Raw genomic sequence first — 24,158 nt, forward strand, 5'->3', positions numbered from 1 at the left:
AACATAACAATTAGCGTTCAATACTACTTTAGGAATAAAACTATATGGATCCTTCCCTCAATTATTCAACTGTGTTGTCTTCGTAACTCACAGGCAGGATCTTCTTGAGGCCACATCGTAAAAACTCATTGCGTAGATGTATCCGGAAGTCCAGATCATCCGGCGAGGTCACCAGCGCGTTGATAAGCTGCATGCACGCCACCTGAAGACCGGGGAAAAACAAGGAAAAAGAATGAATGGAACGCCATAGATGGTAAACATTATTTTATTATTGATAAAAGAATCCAAAGACTGGAGGGAGGCGTGGAAACAAACGCGGGGGAATTCAGCCTCTCTGTGTTTATTGACAGTTGTGCATTATTGATGGATATTTTGGCAGAATGCTTCTGTGTGGAAGAATGAGAGTGTGCACGAAACAAGGTGAGAGGAAATAGTTGATGAATCCTAATGAGCATTAAAGCGTTTAAGGGGCGTGAGCGATGGGTAAGGTGATTTTCCTTGAAAGGAGAATCGATATGAGACTGAAGGATTCCCATGAACAATACGAAATGCGTGAACTGTCTGAGACCTTGACCGTGCACGGCGGGTCCGTATGTAATATTAATATAAATCACACTGATGGGCATTTTTACTGGCCGCTTTGATCGTCTGACTGGATGTCATTTGGAATTCGTGTTATCCACATTTACAATGTTCGGGTCTAATTATCGCCCCGCTCAACTCAAACGTTTAATCGTAATTACACGTTTAATCAGAAAAGCCTTCCAAGCTGCCCGATAAAGTTGCAGCAGTAAATACTGCGCTTATCTCGCCATGGAGGAGTGGGTTCACATCAGCAACACAAATACAGCATGTTGTATATTTCCTGGAGAAGGCTCGTTGCGTTAATAGATGCACCAGCACAAGGGCAGGCAGCAGAAACATGGAAAACTTCTCCGTGCTCCAGAAAGGCTCAAGGGCCCCTGAGCAAAATCTGTGCATTGAAACTTGACATTTTACTGTACCCACCAGAGGCCAGATACATAAAAGAACCCCCGACCAAATCTTCTCAGAATTTATACGAGTGAAGAAAGCCGAGGAGCTCATGAAATATTCTTTCTCTTCTCCTGCATACAGATTGATACTAACATCAAGCAGCTCAGCCGTACCTCGGTTATGTTTCGCGGGGGGTGCTGTCGTGTTAGAGATGGGGGCATTATCTGTGTTGGGCTTAGCGATTGGCTTTGGTGCCATGGGGTATTTCCAAACATCGTAATTAAATGTGACACTCGTGGGACGGTTTTAAAGTTGAAATGCGTTTTTTGGGGGTTTTTTTTCGTGCACAGCAGATGAGCAGAGCCTGAGCTACCGCAGAAAAGCACGTTTTAATCACTTTGGCAAAGTCGCAGCCTATCACAGGTTGTGGATGCGTCTATTAATTTCCTTGAACACCCTGAATCAGCAAAGCATTTTAATTTAGTTCACAATTAGCGGGGCTTCATTTCATTAATGGCAAAATTTAAAGGAAAAACAACAGCGTGCTATTAAAAGAATATCTACTTTCCCTCTTCGCCATTCGCCTCATCAGTTTACTTCATGACTTCACAAACCCTCCGGTTAAAAAGGGTTATTCCTGAAGTAATTTCTTGCTTTCAGCCTCGAAAAAAAACATGTTTTAAGTGGTGTTTTTATTGCAATTGTGTCCCAACCCTGCCTTTCCGCAGAACAGTTGTGAAAATTAAGAAAGGTAAGGTGCTTTAGTCGGCCCATCATGAGTCCTCCGAGAGGCAAACTGACAGCGGCACCGAGGAAAAACGGGCCAAAGACACATTTGCAAGATGTGACACTGGCACAAAAAAGTGGTAAAAGAAGAGAAAAAAAATACGAGGAAAGAGAGACAAAGAGCTCTACACCCCGGAATATTAGCATTTAAATGGTGTTCACAATAAAAAAGAAGGATGAGGAAGAGGAGATTTTTTTGAAAGCAGTAATGTCAGAGTGTGACCACAATCATGCCGTGCAAGGACTGCAGCAGGTTCGAGAGGTCAACAAAGATCAGGGGCAGAACAACGTGGGCCAGAAACTGATGCAGAGACTTATTGAGAACCCTGGGTGTCGTTTTGGTACCAAATTCTGTGTTTTTAGGATGATTTCAGAGGTTTGATTATTCATGAACATAGGTACCACTTCTTAAGTATGCACTTTAGTTGATGATTCTAATTTGATTCAGTATAGAGATGGGAAAAAATAGACAGTCTCTGCCTAGAGACATACTTTGCAGTCCACTTCAGCCACTCAGAGGAAAAATTACAGCAGGTGGCTACTTTTACCTTTTCAAAGACCGTTCCGAATGTGAAATTAGTATCCTTACAAAGGAAATGGCCTCACTCCCTTAGATGTAAGTGCACAGACAGGTGCTTTCAATGTTCTGGCTGTAATGCCTCATTTCAAATAAAAAAGGAGGGGGGGTCTCCTCAACAACCTGCACTCACCACTTTACAAGAATAGCCCAAACCCAGAATTTTAGAATTTTTTCCAAATAAAAAAAAAGTAAAACCTGAATTTTCCCATGAACATCAGTATTCAGACCATTTGCTGTTGCACTTATGTAGGTCATGTAGGTGACGTCCATTTCTTTTGTTCAGCTTTCAGATGTTCAAGTGAAAGACCCACAAAAAGGCTAGAGTTTCTCAGAGAGGCTATGGAGTTACTCACAGCCCTCACAGAGACCTTCAGGAGTGTTTTTAAAGACCCTCTCCTTCCTTTCATATGTCTTTCTCTCACAAGACATTGTGTGGAGTGATTTTTGGGTTCTTAGTTACTGCTCTGACCAACGAACTTCACCCTCCACCGTTCAGTTTGTTCAGACAACCAGGCAAGAAAGAGGCCTGGTTGACCCAAAGAGAGGGGTCAGCGTTGGCAGAATTTTCTTCTAGCCTTGTCCAGGTCTGTCTCGGAGCTCTTTAGGCAGCTCTTTTGACCTCATGGTCTCATTTTTGCTCTGATGTGCACTGTGAGCTGTGATGCATTATTTAGACAGTTGCTCGCCTTAAAAATCCGATCCAGTCCATTTAATCAGTTCAGCAGATTGTGATGAACATGTAGAACCATCCCAAAGGTGAACAAAAAAAATGGATGGCATCTGAATGGCCAACATGGGCGTGACAGGTAAACGTGCACATGCAGGTGACTTTTAATGCTGGGGATTTTAAATGTTTTTACTGCTGTGGCAAATCAGGCCGTGAAAGTGACTTTTATTTGGTCATATTTGCTTTTTCTTAATGGTGGTGATGTTGAAGTTTAGAAAATAATAAAGCAGCTGAATGTTGGGATTCCAAACCTGGAGCTGCTGGGCTTCGTGGTTTTCCAGTCCTTCAACGATGGAGGCGAAACGCTCTTTATTGTTCCGCTCCGCAGCAATCGTCATGGCGGCCAGGATCTTATCCAGGCTGGGGGAAGACAGAGGAAGGGTGAACGGGCCTGACTCTACAATCGACAAAGTCTTATCACCTCGCTGACAGGACATTTACTCGCAATTTTCAGCTCAAACACTCTGTATCTTCTCCTGCATGCTTGCTCAGACCTTTCTACGGTCACTCCCTCAGAGCTTTTGCATGCAGATTAGACTGTTTGATGCAACGCGATCCAATTTTAAATGAATTGTGAGTGCTGATAGGGTGAGCGTTTGGGTGGAGATGGAGATATTCTTGGCAGGAGAATGTTAGACAACCTGAAAAATCTGGGTATTTCTTAAGTCGAGGCTGATCATGTAAATCTGTGCAGACCACAGAAAAGCTGTAATAAAAATCCTGCTGTAATAATCTGCAAGTTATTTCATACAACAATGAACAATGACAGGTGGCCTCTGTAACTCCAATGCTACAACGCCCATTTGTACCTTCATGGATTAAAAGAACCAAACTCCCACAAGCACAACTCTTTTCACCTAACTGGGCGTGAAAGTGCTCTCAGCATGAAGGACAGGTTCCCACCATAGCTGAGCTAAGAAATATATTAATAAAACATTTACGGCAGTCGACTGTTTAAAATGTCGGCTGCAGAGATCATCCGAATTACACACACGCGCACACATTTAACTGCGCGTGTCCTCTCACCCTGACTGTTGCCATTCTGTGATAGTTTAAATAAATATGAAGCGCCTTGGTTCATGATTGGTTCATGAGTGAGGGAGATCATGTGTCTGACCAACAGTACGCTGTGTGGAATAAGCCTGACACGGGGATAAATGAAGAGGCCATGCTCTGTGAGAGGGGTTACAAAGTGGCAGACAAGCACTGGGGAGCTGCATACTGAGCAGCTTTAAAGCCAGTTCAAAACAGGCGAGAAGAGATCTGCTTAACTTGTCGTGTTCCCTTTTGATGCTGTCAGCTGAGGCGCGTGCGAAACATCACTACGGCGGCTGCGAGAGGAGTTTCAGAGCGAGAAAGTGACGCCTCAGCTTCTTTGGCTGTCACCTCTACATGACGGATACATTTTAATGAAGGGCTGTGATCATGCCGAAAATTTTTCCGTGTTTACTTCAACCTCTACTTCAAAACTTCCCAGCTGAGAGATGCAGGAAACAACTACAGAGAGATGTTTTTATATTTACACTGAGCGCATCTCAGTTGTCAACAGGCAGCACAACTGTCTGAGTGACGACTGTAATAGAGAAGATCTATATAGATATAAATATGCATTCCTCGGATCGGTGCATCAGTTATCTGTATATTTACTTGTGTCTGCAAAAGTTAGTTGTTTAGTGAAAAAGTTAGGTGCTATCAAAGACATTCAATCAAAATATTTAGACATGAACATTCTCATGTACATCAGAGACAAGATACTATAAGACAAACTATTCTAGGGATGGAACTGAGTCCAAGAAAGCTATTTAAAAATGTTTCATTAGCTAATGTTAAAGGATTAATTGAATGCAAAGATGAAGGTGAACACTCCAGAGTACTCTGCAAAGTCTATCAATTCCATAACCCACATACATTTGTGGATGTCCAGGCATTAAAGGCCTATCTGATGGGCAGGAGGTGTTCAATGTGCTGCAGAAACCAGATGCTCCAGAAGAATTTGTGGGTTTGTTTATTTCTTCCAGTGCTTTCAGCCTGACTTTGAAGTGTCATTGTTATTCCGGTGTGGCCCCGAGGGAAACAATAAAGAAGAAGACTCCCCTAAACCCAATTTATAACCTGTCAGCCAAGTTGTGTGTCCAAGGAAAACTGTGCTGAGCACTTCAACACATTAAAAGACACTGAACTGCGTCCCACAGCATGATCTCAAGGATGTCTATGGAGTGTAATGTCTGTAGGTTCAGCATATTTCCACAGGAAGTGAACCGACAACTCTGAATAGCTGTCAAACACAGAGAGAGGAGAGAAAATGGCTTGGTCGTCTTCCTGTGTGTGTCAGATGGTTGTCTTTTCTTTCACTCTTCCTAAATTCCTGACTCCACCAGGCACTGTTGTGTGATCTCACATGTCTAATTCTTTGTTTTCCATCTCCCAGACAGCAGAAAAAGCAGAGCATTTTGTTGGCATTCACACTCTTGTTTGCTTTGTTGTTTACTCTCTCGATGTTTGTACAAGGAAATGGTGGGCTGTGTACTTGAATGGTTCTTTTATCGTCTGTTCTGAGAAGTGAAAAATGACTCAGGTTGTTTAAGTGCTTCATTTGTCGATGCTGTGCAAATGTGTTTGCTTGTTGCTCACGGATGTTGCTGCTCTGGCACCTGTAGCAGAGCCAGCGATGGTTGCAGACCTTTGATAAAGAGGTTTTCCAATGTTTTATTCCTGTGCTCAGACCGTCATCTGTCACGATGACCTGCACCACAGACAGACACGAACCTCTGGTCTCCACTCCACCTGCTCCCAGGCTCAACCTGTGACTCTCCTTTCACATGAAACCCCTCAGAGCTGTCTGAGGTTGTCTGCTTTCCAGCCCTTCAACTGCAGCAAGGGTGTTAGAAAGCAGCCACCTGCAGCACCGTCCCCTGCTGGTTCAGAAACACGACTGAATAGGCTGCAAAAGACTTTTGTGATGACACTTTTCTGTTCTTCTGTGATTCCTGAGCTCAACCCTTTAATTTTACCTTCTCTTCCATTTAGCTGTCAAATGCGTTCGGTGAGAAAGAACAAATATCATAATTGGCGGAGTTATCTGAGGTCCACTTACATGTTTTCCTCTCCGATAATGCAGAACGCCGAAAGAATTTTAACAGTCTCCGTCATCATGCTGGTCTGTTTGGGGTCAATCGCTCGAGCCAGCAGCAGCAGGCTCCGCTCATCTCCCAGGATCCTTTGCAGTCCATACTGTGAAAGAGACAATGATGAGGGTATTTGAATTCACTGAGACCATCGACTTTAAGTGAAATAATGAATATTACAAAGTAGAGCTAATGTTCTAAATTAGGGTTAGTCTTAATCTTCTTTTATGGAAGGTCAATCGAGGCACGGGGGAGGGGCTGAAAAAGACCGATGTATCTATTAAATTCAGGGCAGGAGTGAAAGGGGCAGAAACTGATAGCCTCCTTTACCTTTAAGGTTCCCCACAATAGGAGGAGTGTGCAGGGATGAATGCTTGTAGGGTGGATTAAGTAGAGTATCAACAGTTCATCTATCTTTGAAATGGGCGCCACTTTAGAGGAATCAGTGGGGCCGCCTCAGAAATGATACATAAAAGATCTGAGACAGAGCATTTGAAATGGTAAATTTAGCCTCACTTCACTGTCTCGTCATTTCGACGGAGGGTGCAAAGTTGAATCTGGATGCCCATTTGTGCTATTATTGGACGTGTTGAATTATAAAAAATTATATATATATTAATACAAAGACAGCTGGCCTTTGTGCTTGTTTTCATTTCAACACTGAACTTCGGCATTATAATATCTTCACAATCATGTTAGGTTGCGTTTCGCGCCAACAAACTTTATAATTTTAGCCTTTTTATCATTGACTCGTGCTGACCTTATTGTTCATGAAAGCCTTCAAGCACTGGATAAGTTTATGCTGGTTCTTTTTATCGATGTTCTCTTGCCTAAAAAACATCAAAAAAGAACATTTTTATTAGATTGCCATCTTGGAGTAATAATAAAAAAATGTTAAACAGATGGAATATGATAGCAGATCACTCACTGTTTCTTGTCAAGAAGCTTCTCCAACGCATCCAACAGAAGGCCGAGACCCTCATGACCGAAGTTATTAACCCAACTAGAAAGTAGACACACAGAAATCAGAAATATTCATTTAAATCGTTCCTCTTTTGCTGGTTTATTGTTCAGTCAAAGAAGCAAACAAAAACTGTATTAAAACTCAAGGAATGCTGCTGATTGTGACTAATATGAAGGGTCACGAGAGCCACTTGGATAAAAGGGTTTTAATTTCTCAAAGGAGGAGCTGAAACAAAAAAGAAATTCAGCTTGGCTTGATATAATAACGTCTGAATGAGTTTGAATTTAAACTGCTGCCATCTACAAGCAAAATGAACACCAATTCATCTTAACAAGTGCTCCCACTGTTAGGCAGTTCACATCCGAGACCCCCCCACGTGAGCCGCACGGCTGCTGCGCCGAAAGATTAAGCAATGCGAGTAAGATAACGCTTTAATCGATAATGGATTGTGAGAGATAATTGGCTATAAACCTCGGAGTGCCAGGAGACGGCAAATGATCCACTACAGATGAGCCTGTTTGTCTAAGATACAGGAGAGGAGGAGGAAGAGGAGGATGGGGAGGAAGAGAGTGGGAGGAAGCAGGGGGGGTGTCACACGCCAGATTAGCTCATTAGCATCGCTTCTACTAAAAGGCCCTAACTGTCAATAACACAAAACGCATGGAGCAATTTGCCGACATTAATAGGGCAGGAGTCAATGATTTATCTCGCCTTTTTGACAATGATTTGGAAAAAATGGCGTGTGTATTAAAGTCATTTGTATTGACTAAGCAAGTCAGAAAAGACCCTCAATTTGGGCCGAGATGCATTCGCTTGCGGGAACGGGAAAAGTTGCGGTGACGTATTTCTTTGAGCTTTGGCAAAATCATCAGAGGCCCCAGCCGCTCGCCTGTCATTACCACAATTCCATTAGCAGACACACAAAACCCATTTTACTGTATAAGTTATCGGCGTTTGCCGCGACGTTTGCTGTAATGATGATAATAATGATCTGTTTCCCCAATAAGAAAACTGAATATAATGTCCTTTTATAAATCTGTGTTTATGATGAACCGGTTTCCTCCCAGCAGTTGCTTTGCTGATATTTAGGGTCATAAAAGAAAGAAAGAACAAATTGGCTCAGCGAACCGAAGCATCACAACACAGTTCTGCGCATTTGCTGTGTGATCCAGGGGTGACAGGAGTGATGGAACAATAAGGCAGCGGGAGAGGAGGCGACATGGTTGAGGCTGTTCCACAGTTTGTTTATGCTTCACAGAGCTGGAAATGGAGTCAATATTTGTGTTTATTTTTACAGTGCAAGTGCAATATGGAGGTTTGGAAGCACCGCCCGACCTGAACTCTGGGTATGAAAACAGGGACGGAGAATGAAAATGACACGCCATAAAGTTGCTGGAGGTTGCCCATAATTATGAAGACATGACTTGAATGTATGTACACCCAGCAGAGCTCCTCTTATAGCGCCATTAAAACAATACCCACAACACATTATTACCCCCTCGTATTGCTTACTTTGTTTATTTGGTCTCGCGTAAAGAAGTGAAAGTTGAAGCTCTAAAGGAGGAGAACTTGGAGGAGAAGTCGCACTAATTTGAGTGGGAAATTGCACAACAGATGTTTTGCTGCTGCCATGTTTACCTTCTCTCTGAAAGTGCACAGACAGATTGGGAGTGTGTGAGATGAATATTCCTGCGTTGGAGATGCATCCGTCCTGCTGCAGGCCTGCACCACAGTGCCGTAGTCAACCTCTTCTCAGTATCATTCCTGTTTCACTCTGGTGCACCTTTAAATGAATCGACATGATTCCACTTTTAAATGCCCTCAAAGTTATCGCCGTGACGATGAGCGCTGTTACTTTTACAGCTCTTATCCCGAGGCTATGAAATCTATTTTGGTTCATCAAAGTAACTGCTTTCGTGCACGAGATTACGACTATTAAGTGGAATGGCGATAGGGACAAGACGACAATGACTCCTACTTAAGCAGTAACAACTCCAAGAAAAAGAAAGCTCGGCATCGTGGAACACTCGGAGGAAGGAGAGGAGCAGCCAGAGGCACAAAACAGGCAAAGTAAGGTCACAAATCCAAGACTGCAGATCTGCCAAATGCCAAAGAAACGTTCGCTTTTCTTTGACCTGAGAGTGTCACCTGACCTGGAACTAAAACACAACCATAATGATCGGCGACGTTTGTGGAAAAGACTTTCTCAGGCGAAGAAACTGTGGCTAGAGACCGAGGCAAAAAAAGGATCATTCGAAGATGAGGAGCACCGATATGAAAACAACAGCCTTGGATGTATTGTAATCCCGTTTCTCCGTACGGCGGGTATAGCGGGCTCCTCGACCATGTCAGGATTTTGAAAACCTAATTAAAACACGCGTGCACTCATCAGATGGACGATAACATGTAGTGGTCTCGCTGTTATTAGCAAGAGTGCAGAAGTTGCTTGGAAGCTGTCAGAAGATAAGCTAATTAACGAGCCAGCAGGCAGAACGTACTCATGCTGCTTCTGTGGAGCCTCCTTTAAACTGTAAAATGCTGCTTTAGAACTTGTTTTTCTGTATAATTTACTTAATTTTCCCACTTTACAGATCAGCTTGCAACTTTTGCTAATGGTTTGGGGTTTTTTTTCCCATGGATTTTGGCAACATTGATTGTTTTAATTCAATTTATTGAATAAGGATCTCAGTATTTCCTCCGATAATGCCGATAATGTTGCTGCGTGCACGCCGATGTCTTCAGAAGCTAAAACAAATGCAATGTTATTGTCATGGATTGTGACAGAGCTTGGATCGATTTATCATTGATCATTAATCAGAATCATAGGGATCAACAGCAGCGTTTGCTGCAGTATTAAAAGCACTTATTCACACTCCTCCCTGACCTCCTGACCTTTTAGCTTCCCGTTCACAGGAACACTTGGAGCGCTGTAATATAGCTTTTCCTCTGAGCCGACGTGAGTGATCGATATCACAGGAACTGAAGATCAAACAGGTTCTGAATCCTTCTTTTCTCTCGCATCATTCAATTGCATTAACTTATGAGGAGACTTGTTCATCTAATATTGATGTCTGTAATTTGCTCTTTAAGTGCCACAAAATGATGTGGCTTTCTGCAGTCATGGAATCCCCACAGGCTAAATGAAAGATTCATGGATACGCGTGAGGGCGAGATTTTCTAATTTTATAGTTTATGTTATTTCATCTGGTTTTCAACACGTTACGTCTCACTTAATCAAACAGATGACAAAAGAGTCTTATTGCATTATTGTGAGGAGGGTTTTCATGTTAACTCCAAAGGTTTGAGCAACTGAGAAGAGGCGCGTCTGCTCAACTTTGACAGCCCGTATTTAGTTTTTCACGACGTTGTCAGGCAAAGTGTTCTTTTTTATGTTTGTGTTTAAAACAGAGCCATTGCTCAAGATTGAAGTGAATCCCTTTTAAAAGTGGACAGGAAGCCAGAAGCTGCTCTGCCAAAAACAGCCCTGCCAAATGTTCTCCAGGGAATGCCACATGCGCCGTGCCAGTGCCAGTGGCCTCTATTCGGAACTGTCTCCCCTTTTCCGTGGTACATTAATTTTAACTAACCTACTTCAGCTGCATAATGGGGAGTTCTAACAAGAAGAGGATGGCCATGTTAGTCTACAGCCCAGTACGCTGCCGGTGTGGGTTCCAGTATCCCTGAACACCAACTTTATCACTCTGAGATCATTTCTAAAGCAAAAAAAGAAAGAAAGAAAAAAGACAGAAATCCACCGAGGTATAGAGCAGAATCATGTCATTCGGTGTAGATTCTGAAAATCTGCCAGTCTGTGGGTGCTCTGTTCTTTGCTAGGTGGTGGAATCAGGCCTGGAGAGGCCAGCAGTCTAAACAAGCTGGAGAGGAGAGCAGCTGAGAGCCTGATGTGGAGCTGGAGCGCCTGGGGACAGCTGGAGGAGGATGATGGAGGATCAGGACAAGATCAGAGCAATGCTGGGTAACCTGGTCCAACGTATGCAGGAAGAGCTGCAGCGGCTCCTTCAGTCACCGACTCATCCCGATCGGAGTGAAGGGCCGAGCCAGAACCAGCAACCTGACATCACAACTCTTCCATCACTGGGACACAGCCACACTGTCATTATTATTATTACATAGTGCCAGACGTCCTCTTTATCCCAAAGTTTGAAGAAAATCTCCTGAAAAAGTTCCCGACACAAAGACGTCCTTTATGGGATTTACGGCGGAATTTAAAATGATGCAAAGCAAACCTTTATGGCACAATTAAAACAGTTCTGATAAATTAAACCTGAAGGCAAAGCAGTGGAACAGAAGGGAAAAGCTGCAGAATCACTCTGCTAAATATAGAGAAATCTGAGAAACAGCAGCCAGAGTCAACAACATGAGCTAAAATCAATAGTGAAGAATCCAATGTCTCTCTGTGATATAATGTGCGTGCTTCATGCAAGAGACAGTGACTCAATGTTACACTGAAGACTACTCTTTATGAACGGTAAGATCATTCAGTACACCTGGTTAAACACCCTGTGCTGTTACTCTCAGCTTTAAACATTGTTGATTCTAATTTGATTCATATGTTTTGTCCGTCTTTATTACTAACCTGAATATTAGGATCAATAAAGATCATCTTTTCTTTTAATCCAACATGTGTTGCACTACAAAAAAGGGTGTTTAAAAGGTCAAAAACACAATTTTCATCAGACTGTGGACTTAAAATGGCATTTGTTCCTCAGAAGACAGAAAAACACTATTGACTTTCTGGATTGCCAACTTAATAAGCAAAGATATACAGGAGCAAATATTAATCCACCTGTTTAATTTTCTGCTCTGACTTTTCTCTGCTGGATCGCAGGAGACGTGGGTCTGTTCCATTATGCATTTGGTGAGGAGGAGGAAGAGGAGGAGGAAGAGGAGGAGGAAGAGGAGGAGGCAGCACAAGGATGCAGCAGGTCGACACTTTGTTATTAGACGTGCAGACAGTTTCAAGATTCAAGGAAGATCTAAATTCACCTGCATAAGAAGATATGAAAATTTATTGATATTTCTAAGATTCTTCCAAAATTCTGGACCACAATGTGCAAATTGTGTGTCAAATCCTTCAGATTTTAAAGGGAGCGGCCACAACAGGAAGCTGAATGCCAGGTGGGTGAACTCTTTCTCCGTTAGTCTCTACACAACCTGATTGCCTTTTTTAGACTATAGCTTTATTATTTCAGGCATGTGCGCTGGTGAACGTTTCATATCATATGACAGATGCAGCCATACACACACACGCACACCTGACTGAGAGCTGACCTGCCCTCTGCCACACTAACTCAGGCCCGCGGCTTCATGACGGCTAGCTTTAAACATTATAGCCTGAAACCAAACGCCAGGGTGAAAACATGGAGGTGTGTTGTGTTCTGAGGACAGAAGCATAATGAGCACAATCCACATGGGATCAAACATCGATCAAAACGAAATAATGACAATTCAAGGTCTGTGATTTATAACAAAAGGCCTCAGCACGCAGGAATGTAAGGAAAAAGCAAATGCTATGAAAATGAGTGTATCGAAATAAGATCGAATCAGGTCTGATGTGATTCATACGCATTTCCCAGAATTCTGCAGAGATTAGCTCCAACTCATAGAGGAGGAGAAAGCGCAGTGGCACTTTGAAAGATTTAATTCAAAGCAATTAAGTTGGCATTTCGATCAAGGGTGTTTTGCAGTCACCTCGCGCGACTGCTGTATAACAATAAAGTGTCAGAATGCAGCCTGGTGCTTTATGTGACGTCTGCTGGAAACCAATAAAACACTCAAAGGCGGCGGTTAGTTAGAGGTGTGTGTCTCAAAATCCTTCATCGGTCACCGCGTTTCCCCGCAACAACAACAGTGCTGCACTGGACGGGGATTTACATTCAACACATTTTTTAAACCGATGGAAAAGGCTTCAGGACGTGGATGGTAAGAGCGGTTCTTTCACAGAAGCCTCCAGCAGCCCGCCTACTCCCGCTCGCACAGAAACAGCGTGTCGTACCCACAACTCAGCACTTCTCAGCCCTCTGTGGTGTACTGTGTGATGAAGACGGTAAAGGAAACAGTGCCGACGCTGCTGGGAAATGCTTCAGACTGGAGGAAGACAAACAGATTCTGATACACAAACACTGCTATGAAGTATCCAACCATTCCAAACTCGGAAAAAAAGGAACGCTAGTTCATGGTACCAATTAAAATCAACACAAAGAACACAAACACAATATGGAATGATTTTCAAATGTATTCAAATGTCAATGTTAAATACATATTAAGGCCCCAAAGCCCACAGTATCTAACAGCTCCAACAGATATTTGTGAGAGAAGAGGATCTGACTCTCCGCGGTAACAGATGTGGCTTTCTTGAAGCTCCACAGATGGCGTCATAAACTGAAATTGGCATCGCTCTTAAAACGCTCTCAGATTTTGAAGACATTTATGTTTCCAGGACTCGTTTCCACCGCGAGGGTAAAACGTACTTGAGACAATGTCGTAATAGTGGTGTGACATTAAACAGGCAAAGAAAGCATCAAGGACTGACGCTTCTTTGTGGAACTAACGCAGCCCACCTTCACTACCTGAGGAGGAAATCTCAGAACATGTCCCGACGTCCTCTGTGATGAACGACGGAGGAAATGAGCGCGTGTCCTCGTGGGGACAGTGGTTTGGACTGCCAAAGGAGCCATGAGACGTTTCCATGTAATTTAAAAAGTCATAACAGGTCAAGATTTTTTTAAGATCTTGACTCATCCCTTTGATCTTCTGTCTATGATGTGGAACTCTTTATCATCTAAATGATTTCAATGGGGAGGGCACACCTGATCAAAGGTGTTGGACTACCCCTGGGGAAGCAGGCGGTCTCTCTGAACCTCACTCTGGGACATGTTTTAACGGATTTGAAAAGATTTCCAATTGACAAAAAAAAACCCACTGCAAAGCGCCAACACGAATGTAGGGGACCAATTATGGAGAATTCACTAAGACATTGAGAACGTTGGAACGCGCATTCATCTCTGTGAAGAGTCAATTTCCCGGTGGGATCTGAATCCTCTGACAGGCGCATTATCCCCGGTGTCAGCTGATTCTGCAGCATCACTGTGTCCTGTTCCTGGTGCAGCCAGTGATTTAGCACAGAGGAACACAGGTGCACGAGCCAGCCAACCTTTTGATCAAGACTGTTGGGACCCCTGAAGTGACAGTCAATCATGGAGTTCAGCAACGATAACCACTGGAACGCTGACTTTTCATTTATAATTACTTCAGATCGCGCTGGTGTCTTAGAGCCTTCTAAATTTCACTATGACGAAAGTTTGATGCTTCGTCCAACATTATTGAACAGACTCTGCTAAAAGCATAAAAGCAAACATAAATCCTCCTCCCAATGTAATACTGCTGCAAAAGCTGATGGAAACAGGGCGTCTGAAGGGGAGGATCTTTGGGTGAGAGGTTTTTCTACATTTAAGAATGACAGGAGATAAAATTTGCAAATGGAGTGTTTCATTCTGTGTTTCTGCCTGATCTGTGGCAAGGTCAGACGTCGGCTCCTGACTCCCATCGGTGTATAAACTAATGGAGAGGGGCGACGCAGTCCTAAATCTAAATCTAAATTAGTAAGCAAGGATCCAAAAGACAAAACTAAAAGTGGGAGAACTAATGAGCTGGGGAAAGAAACGTGGAGAACGCGGCATTGGAAAAGAAAGTGGGAACAGAGTAAGTGGCGGATGCTCCAGGCGACGCCATCTGTGGGCGGATCTGCTACGGCTTGATGCCACACACCTGTGTGGAACAGCCTGGGAGATAAGGCCCAGAGCACAGTGGCCCTGTGGCCACCGGCGCTGCCAAAACAGGTGCACAGCCCAGCCAATTAAACTATTAGACAAACACAGGCCTCTGGGAGCAAATTAGCCGGCTGCCCAAACATCAGAGGAGGACCAAAAAGCAACGGTAAGCACTCGTTGTAAAGAACAACAAAACTTTGATGATGAGACTTTTATTTATCTGCACACAATAAAAACACCCCCGCAGTGTTGGTCGCAGGAATCTCCTATAGCGGGCCCTTTTTTAAAAAAATAATGTTGAAATACAACATTGTTTTTAAAAACTGCAATCTAAAGCACCAGATCCCAGTAAATGTGCAATATGTTGATGCAAACCTGAAGTGTATTTATGATCCTCATATTAAAGAGGAGGTAGGGACTCTTTTCAAATGTAGTGACGAATCAAAATTTATTCTTCAGCTCATCTTTGGCTACTCCTGTGTTGAATGTCAGTTTCAGACAGTAATATTATCGTGTGAATTTTGTTTAATAGGTGGTATATTTTAATAGGTGGTATATTTTAAGCTGCTTTGAGGAACAGTTTTGCAGCTGGTTGTATTCCTGTAAGAAGTAGGCTGAGCTATTCAGTGCTTCCAACACTGAAGCAGCAAATAAATATTTAAGGAATGGAATCATTATTCCATTAGCTAAATTACCAGTGTATGACTGCAGTTCCCTGACATGGAATTCATGGATATTTTCAGTACATTATGGCATATCATACAAAGGTTACATTACCATAATGAAGTCGGAGGAGCAGCAAACCAAATGAGGATTTCCTGCATGTTGGCTTCCGTGACAATTAATGCATTTTAATTAGGAATAACCTTATCCGTGCTTCAGGAAAACATTCAGCTTCTTTCCCCAGGTCACAAATGAGAGGCATAAATGCGAGAGGAGGAGCGGTATTATTCATCCACACAGTCTCACAGCACGCACCAGCGCGCGGGCACACACTCACACCTACACACACCCTTAGGTGGCTTTCCTCCCAGCGGACCTGGCCATCAGCAGGGGGCAAGTCTTCCGTAAAGCCCTGCTCACTTACAATCGGTCAATGGTTGAGCTGCTGAACCACCCACAGAACAAGAATGTCTGACCTCACTTACGTTCCCTCGCCATCCGCTGGCCTTTCAGTGTGGATAAGCGTTATTGAATCTCCATAGGATGCCACGGACGGCCTGCTTCATGATCCAAAGGATAATTACTTTGTCTTTTTTTATTTTAGATTTCATATAGAAGTTGCGCTGGTGGTGTGGTACGCATGTGGCTCATGTTTTAACATGTTAGCCCTGCGATCAAACCAAAACGCATACCCTGCAGGTCAGGTCGCATCTGTGTCCAGATATGTAGGATGAGCTCTGAATATGAATGGAAGGCACATCTCCGCAACAGTGGGCTGGTGAATAATTTAAGAGATCCACTGCTGTACGAGTGGGACCGAATTAAATTTGAAAATCCCATTTATAGGAAGGGAAGGTACGCCCAAAGAATCAGAGTAACAAGTAAAGACAAGACTCAGGAAACCAGTGAGAGCTCATAATGAATGTTTAAAGAGCTAATCAAAGCTCAACAAGACAGAGGTGAAACACGGAATATGTGTAGAGATTAATAAGAGATTAGTCAGAAACGCACAGGCACTGGACATCGTTGAATCCAAATAGGGAGCCTTTGCTTTGTTTCCTTGTTGTGGTCTTCTTTTCAGATAAATGAGATTAGTTTAAGCTCCCAGTTCCACAGAACATGTCACAGTGATTTAGCTTTCCCTTGCTCCTTATTGCCACACAGATGATACGACAGCTCCCCAAAATCACCTGTATTTAAACAGTCGTTGGTTGCTTTAGGGCCAGGAAGCCACCTTTTATTGACAAGAAATGAGCCTCACATTCGGTACGTCTCTACTGTGCAATCTGCAGCAACACACTGGCGACTCTTGGGTTTATTTTGTTGTTTTTTTTGGTTGTTCTTTTAATTGATGCATTTGATACAACAGAAGCTTCCAGTAACCTCTGTAAATTAAAAGCTTTTCCCTCTTAAACACTTGAATAGAGAAACTAAAATTGATATTTTACTTTTTACCCAAGTCTGAGTTAGCCACTGTGGTTAACTAACATGTGTTTGTATTTGTTTGTTTGTTTGATTTATCACTCACCAACAATAAACTGCCACATATTCTGACAGTGGTTCTATGTCTGACATGGAATAATTTATAGTGGGAGCTGTGGTTTGACTTCCCCCACCTTCCCCGAGCAAGGTGCGCATATAAAATAGGGCCTTTAGCTATATGCATTTTCCATCTGTTCTTCCAGTTCAGACTGGATGTCAAAGTTTATCACCATATGGTTGTTGGCTGGTTCCTTCAAAGTGTCCTCCAGGTGAGCCTGAGCATCTGTGCCACCGCAGAGTTTATGACTCCAGTGGTCAACGGCTGGATCATCCTGGCATCCTCCTGAGTGGGAGTGGTGTCCTCCACCCTGCCGGCTTTTTCAGAGATTTTTTTATTTATTTATTTTTATGGCTATGGTGACGTCAGACTTTGTTGTGATTGGAGAACAGAGGCCTGATTTACAGGCATCACGCAGCCGTCGGGCACAGCTGGCACGGCGTGCATGAGGAGATCGGTGTCCTTTCTACACCTGAACATGCTCATGGCAAAAAAAAGAAAACTCACAAAAGTTTTGTGAGAGGCTCTCAACTCTTAGAGGCTCTCAACTCTTTTCTCTGATGCAATTTGAAGATGGCTGCAGCGTTCCTAATTTCATCACTTTGAATGCAGTTCAGATCTCTCCTCTCTTTCACCCCGGGGGTGGGGTTGGAAGGACTGGAATGAGTGAGACGGTGCTGATGAAACGTTAAGGATGAGTTCTTTTGGCTAATGTCTCAAACTGAAGTGCTCTTGTGGAATAATTACAGCTCAAAACCAACAGTTCAATAAATGAACACTGCATTAAAAGTGCTGATGATTCCTGGATGTTGGAATTGAGCCTGGAATTCTAATGTTTTGATCTTAGAGGAAACAGATGATGATGTCATCACCGCGTGTCTGTGCAGATGTTATCATTTCGTTTCTGCTCAGTCATATATTGTAAATGTTGAGGAACCGTAACATTCAGACTACACAGACAGTTTCTTCAAAAGTGAACTACCGTCTGATCACAGGAGCAGAGAACTTTCATACTCTTCCTGTCAAGATCCCTCGAAACCTCAACAAACCCAGATGCAGAATTGCCGAAAAAAATAAAATGTTGTGCACGTACATGTAGTTTATCGCTTAGTCTGAGCTTTGATCATTTCCGCCGCGTTGTGCACTATTAAACAGAGCAAAGTGATTCTTCACCGTAGCTGGGTTCGTGTCTGACAAGTTTCCTTTTTTCTGAAGTGTGTTGCAGATCAAAGGAAAATACCACTTATTTATATTACATCCGTGTGTGTATTTGTAGTTTTCTCAAGCTGCTGTTTCCTTGCAGCAAACTTTGCAAGGAGTCTAAACAGCCCTCTCAGCAGTCAGACGGGGACTTCTGTTGGGTTCTGTGAACGAGTCGTGGATTCCCCACGTAGAGGGAACAGTTGTGAAGTGTGAAAGAAGCGGGAACGACTAACCTGACAGGGTTGCTGGTGAGAGACACTCGGAGAGACTCCAGGCAGTGGAACAGCTTCTCCTCGGTGATGCCTGAACGCAGCTCGTGGACGTATTCCTGGGACGAGAGCGTGAACTCATGCTTGCTGTTCCTTAGTCCCCCCTGTGAGCAGAACAGGACAAAGAATAATTTACCGTGACAAAGGTCTATAACAGATGATGCTGGTGTGGGTGAAAACATTCTTCCATCATGATAAAAGCTGCTAAAATAGCTGCTGTGTGATGCGTTGGCCAAAGTCTGGTTTTCCTAATCAGCAGAGAATGACAGAGAGCCAAACACAGCCTCTCCATGTTAGCTTAAATTAAAGGGTTTCTATTACATAATCTCCAAAGAGGGCTCTGGGGACGTGTTGCTACACTGATTAGACAATGGGACGACCAATTGGCAGCAACGCCGCAGCAGGGAAACATGTGAGCGAAAAAAAGCCGCAGCATGTAAAAATACAGACTAATGTTGGCAAGTAAACTGTCACCTCACAGATGAAATAACACAATAAAATAACTGAACACCGCTTATCAGGCCGTAGTTTCTGGTGAGCTGATGATCACTGACGGTATATAGGCGGCAGTGCTATCAGGTTGCATAACAGGCTTTGATCTTTGGAATATCAGAGGTCAAAGTCCCTCCAAAATCAGGAACATCACCAAAATGTAATGAGTAGTTCCTTGGCCGACTGGCAACATTTCCCGAAAATGTAATTAAAATGCCTTCATAACAGTTTCAGTTATTTTGCCAGGAGACTGACAGACCCCCTTGGCAGAGATGATAAAGAAATACGATCAATGCCTTCGGTACGACCGAAAGGTCTCCCTGGGCTTACGTATATGAAATGGACTGTCGCATATTTACCGAACTAATTAGACAAGAGGCTGCAGAGATGGCAGCATACGTCTTACGCAGGCTGCTAGATGACATCGCCACCTCTGTGCTGATCCCTACATTGCTGCTTCCCCACAAAGTCAGCTGTGCTAACAGGCAGTTTGGATGTAATAAGCAGGCTCATTTATCTGGAGAACAGAGAGGCATGCTGCTCTACAACAACTCCGTCTCCCTGAAAGCGTGAACTGCGTCGGTCCATAACAGCTGCTAATAAGTCTGTTCTGCCGGTGGATCAGTCTCTGCACAGCAGTTCAATGAAAAAGTTTAGATTTGAGGAATCTTTTGCCCTGGAATGAAGAGGTGACAAAATAAAAAATGTATTCTAATAGAAAGTAAAATCGCAAGTTCAATCAAAGTGCACACTCACAAATGTCGAAATTATAACTGTGCAGCAGCGATTTATGAATAAATCATGTTTCTGTGCTTCATCTCATATGAAAGTGAGGTCTGGCTTAATTTCTGATGTAGTAAATGGCTGTAAACAGCCCACGGGGAGAGGTATAAATCATTTAGTTTATTATGTGCTGTACTTTGACCATTTTTAAACATAGAGACTATTGCATTAATCATAGCGCCAGAAACTGACTAAATAAAACGCATGTGTGTGAAATGCTACAATGACTTCTAGGCCAGACTGACTTCCAAACTTTGTATGAATTTCAAATTAGCATGAAGACAGACGGACTGTGCCACCTAAATAAGCCCCATCAGAAGGATTTGCTAGGAACGAAATATAACTCGGTTTTCTTGGCTGCACGTCCGTAAGGAAAAAGAGTGTATTTGTATTTTGAGCAGTATTTATGTTCTTATCTCTCAGATGTTCCCGACAATAACACCAGTATGTCCAGAAAAGCAGCTCTGGTTTCACCACAAGCTCTGACCTTTGGAAACCAAAGACACTGACTAGAAACTACTTTTTCATGCCTCGTCAAATCAATAAGATCTTTTGATAATATCAACATTGTACAAGCACAATGGCAGCAGAGGAGCAATCTGAGAAATAAGCTGGAAGCGGGGGCAGTGCCTGCTGGGTGTGGGAAAATGGAGATTCCCCCTTCAGGCAAACATAGTCAACAGAAGAAAATGGTGAAAAGAGACCCTGGAGAAAGGTAGCCAGAAAAGCTGCGAAGAGACGGCTGCTGTGTGGTAGTGCGTGATGGGGTGGTAAAATATGAAATGTGAAAGCAGCTGAAAGGACGGACATGGGATAAAAATATGGTTTCGATACAAAAAGTGAGGGTTGGGCGGAGGAGAAAAGGCCAGGCATGAGAGATAAAGGATCAGGAGACACCACAACCTCGACAGCAGAGGACACACACACACAGCCTTTTGACCACAGCCTAGAGCCTCATCTCCTGCGGCTTATTGAATCCCCTATTTGTCGATAACAGTATTTCCTGCCAAGGAAAATAGTGCTGGGAGCAATTACTTCAGTGAACCTGTCAATTTCATTTTGGGGGGTTAGGGGAGCATTGAGGCCCCCCCCCCCCCCTTCTATCGCCCCTGTCTCTTTTTCTCTGTGCCACAAGCAGTGAGGGAGGGAGCGCTACTCTTTCATCACAGGCAGAGGGGCAATGCCAAGGCTGCTGCACCTCCACGTCAGCTACACCTGTAATGAGCCCATAACGAGCCTGGAAGCAACCCTGTGTCCAACACTGCGCCCGGTGGTCAAGCAGAGCGTTGACGTGTATGATTTGACTTGAGCGGGATGATAACCGGCTGTCGCGCTGCTCATTCCTTCCTTTAAATAACACTAAAGAGGTGGCGTGTGCACAACAGAAGGATATTAGCATGTTGTAACACAGATGTGTATGTTTGGAGGTGCCCAGGATAAGACCAGTGAGTAAACAGGGAGTGTTTTAGGGTGCTAGACTGTGAAGAGAAGACAAAATGAACACCTAATTTGGTTGCAGAAAAAAATAAAGCCAAAAGAAATCCCCAGTAACTTCAGTGATTGTAAACGAAACTGGATCAGGAGATAGGATAAGTAATCATTTCCCAAAAACTCAATGAGGAATTAAGTAATATTACATTTGATGGTGTATACAGTATGTGCGTCCATGCACTATCTAAACATGGCAAACTTATTGAGGTGCATCTTTCTCACACCATCAATACAAATCAGACACAAAACGTTGTCCTGTAATGAGAAATCTCATTATTCCTTGTGTATAATTAATGAAAACTGTAGGAGCACCCGGCTGTTCTCTGTAAAAATAAAAGATACAATCTCGGCAATTAGTGCATATCACACTGTACGATAGCTTTGTTACGACTTAATTTCCTGCTCATTAGTGGTTAGCAGCTCAGTTGGAAGAAGACACCACACGAGTGGATAGAAAAACAACCTTCTGGTGACGACAGAGACATTACAGACGTAACATAAATGGAATAAATAAAAAAAGGCGTGCCTGCATAGGCATGGCGTACTGTGGAGATGTTTACAGGAGGAATCTCACACTGAACACAATCTCAAGTTTGGCTTGTGTCGGTGGCAGCGGTGCTAAAGGTCAAAGTGAACACGGATCAGTTGAGATGCCGGTAGGCTGGACAATGAGTTTTCCCCAGCCTCTCTTAAAGGACAGAGCCCTGCCGCCGGCTGATAAGACATTTCGTCTGAACACCAGGTCGTGTGGCTCCCGGCTCAGCTGGGGATTTCCCAACAGACTATGTGGCCAAGAATTTCACCCTTTCCCCGATAGCAGCTGAAATTCTCATTCTTTCATTTTTTTCCCTGTCTGTTGCCGTCTCCTCCGCTGAGATGTTTTTCAAGCCTCTGCGACAGCCATGAAAGGTGCGTCCACATCTGTGGGCTCTTTTTCTTCAAAGTCATTTCCTATCTCCATTTCCTGGTCGCTGTGGTTTGAAAACCAAATCCAGGGACCGTCTTATCTTCTCATATCTGCCGACAGCGTTCCAATAACACCCAAGCAATTAAACCCACAATATTGTCTAATAATCAGGCTGGTGGTGTTACATCCTCTGTCCAGACAAGACGGGCTCATCACTGACGTGAGAGGCAGTCAGAGATGAAGGCATTATAATAACTTATTATACACAGCAGCTGCATAATGCTCAGGTATGGAAAAATTATGGGACAGCTCGACCAAAGACCTGAACAGATATGAGATATATTTATTCAGAAGTCAATTTTATACCTTTTTTTTACTACAGAAATGTCATATTCTTAAGAAATATGTGTCTTAAATATTTAAACAAAATAGAATAAAACCAGCAACTGTTTGTGTCATTAAAGTTTTCTTGTCATTTGGTAATAAATAAAAGAGTCTAATGCAGAAAATAGAACTATACTTTCCTTCAGCTACAATTACAATTGAGGCTTCATAAAAAGCTTTTTTTATGCTTAGATTCTATAAATAATTACTCATTAGTATTCAGTCGGAAGGACAAAGATGTTGATTGATGCAGTAATGCAGAGGTTCCTGTGGCTCCTGCTTGGAACATGTTTCAATCCTCACAGCAAAAATATTTCCATTTGCCTTTCAGCGTTTTTATTCCAAACCTTCACCCACTCACCAAGCCCTGCCAAAGTCAAAGTCAGCTGAAGGTCAACTCGTTTGTATCTCGATTTATACCTTGACCTTCACCGGGATTGTTTCAAAAACTGGAAAATGGCCCAACTGTTTCATTTTGGAATTTTTTTTCCCTCACTTTTAACTTTGGCCTGACCCGAGCTGCACAGTTCAGGCTTTGATGGAGGAAAAGACGTGCGCGGCCGTCACCCACCCACAAGCCAAATGTGTATTCTACTGGCGGAGTCCCAGGTCGGGACAAGGGGGAGTGCAGGCCGATAGACACAGTCAGCACAGTCCCTTGGCTTTAATCCCATTTACAGTTGACCTGCAATATCATCAGAGTTTCAAACAGTAGCTCAAAACTGCTCACAATTACAGAAAAGTCAAAAGAAGATGGATTTCTTCTTGGCCGTATGACCCAGGCATACACCAGTGGTAACATGAGCATGAGAGATGGGGAAGTTTCGACTCGATACGATCAAGAGTCCAGTGTCTGATGTTTTTACAGGCCCTCTGGTGCTAACACCACTACAGCTGCGAGAAGGCGTCTGATATTATGGGAACGACTATGTTAACCCGGCAGCAGGGCAAGCGGATCATTTCAAACAGTCAAAAACTGTTGTGCTAAATGTTATCTACTCTGAAGGCGAGCCGCTGTGATTGTGAAGGAATTAACCGAGTTTAAATATGCAGGCTGACTGAACCCAAACACAACCCATCCACATCAGCTCAAACAAATGTCTGCGTCCCTTATTTTAATATCAGAGTGTATCAATATTTCAGATCTGAGTTTGGTCTGAATGCATCAGTGAGGAGTTTGAGTATCGGCCGTGCGCAGCCTAAAATGGAGATAATGTGGCCGCTGCAAACCTGTGAAATGGATATAAAATAATCCTCAGATGACATGACCTTGAAAAGTCCAAGACAAAATCCAGAAAGAAGGAAAGATAGGATTCGTTAACAAGTGTTAGCTTCCACTGAAGCATTATTTAATAAAGCTAAGTGCACCAGAGGAGAGTTGAGTGATGCCGTCTACGTCCTTCTCTGCTCTGTGTGGATGTCCTCAGAATATAAACTGCACCTGAAACTGTGATCTGTGTGGTTTTCTTTTCATCTCCA

General features: G+C 43.2%; 1 protein-coding gene across 5 annotated transcripts in view; it reads right to left on the bottom strand.

Moving 5' to 3' along the window:
* diaph2 (diaphanous-related formin 2) overlaps positions 1-24,158 on the bottom strand; it is a 170,009-nt gene that overhangs the window by 76,248 nt on the left and 69,603 nt on the right. For all 5 annotated transcript variants that reach the window (XM_057042268.1, XM_057042266.1, XM_057042263.1 and 2 more), the window contains 6 exons: positions 18,587-18,726; positions 7,122-7,196; positions 6,954-7,023; positions 6,163-6,299; positions 3,320-3,428; positions 92-202 (listed from right to left, as the gene is read on the bottom strand). In XM_057042268.1, coding sequence (XP_056898248.1) covers positions 92-202; positions 3,320-3,428; positions 6,163-6,299; positions 6,954-7,023; positions 7,122-7,196; positions 18,587-18,726 — 642 coding nt within the window. The remainder of the gene's footprint in view (positions 1-91; positions 203-3,319; positions 3,429-6,162; positions 6,300-6,953; positions 7,024-7,121; positions 7,197-18,586; positions 18,727-24,158) is intronic.

Source organism: Takifugu flavidus, chromosome 9 (genome assembly GCF_003711565.1).
Source record: "Takifugu flavidus isolate HTHZ2018 chromosome 9, ASM371156v2, whole genome shotgun sequence".
In the NCBI taxonomy this organism is placed as follows: Eukaryota; Metazoa; Chordata; class Actinopteri; order Tetraodontiformes; family Tetraodontidae; genus Takifugu; species Takifugu flavidus.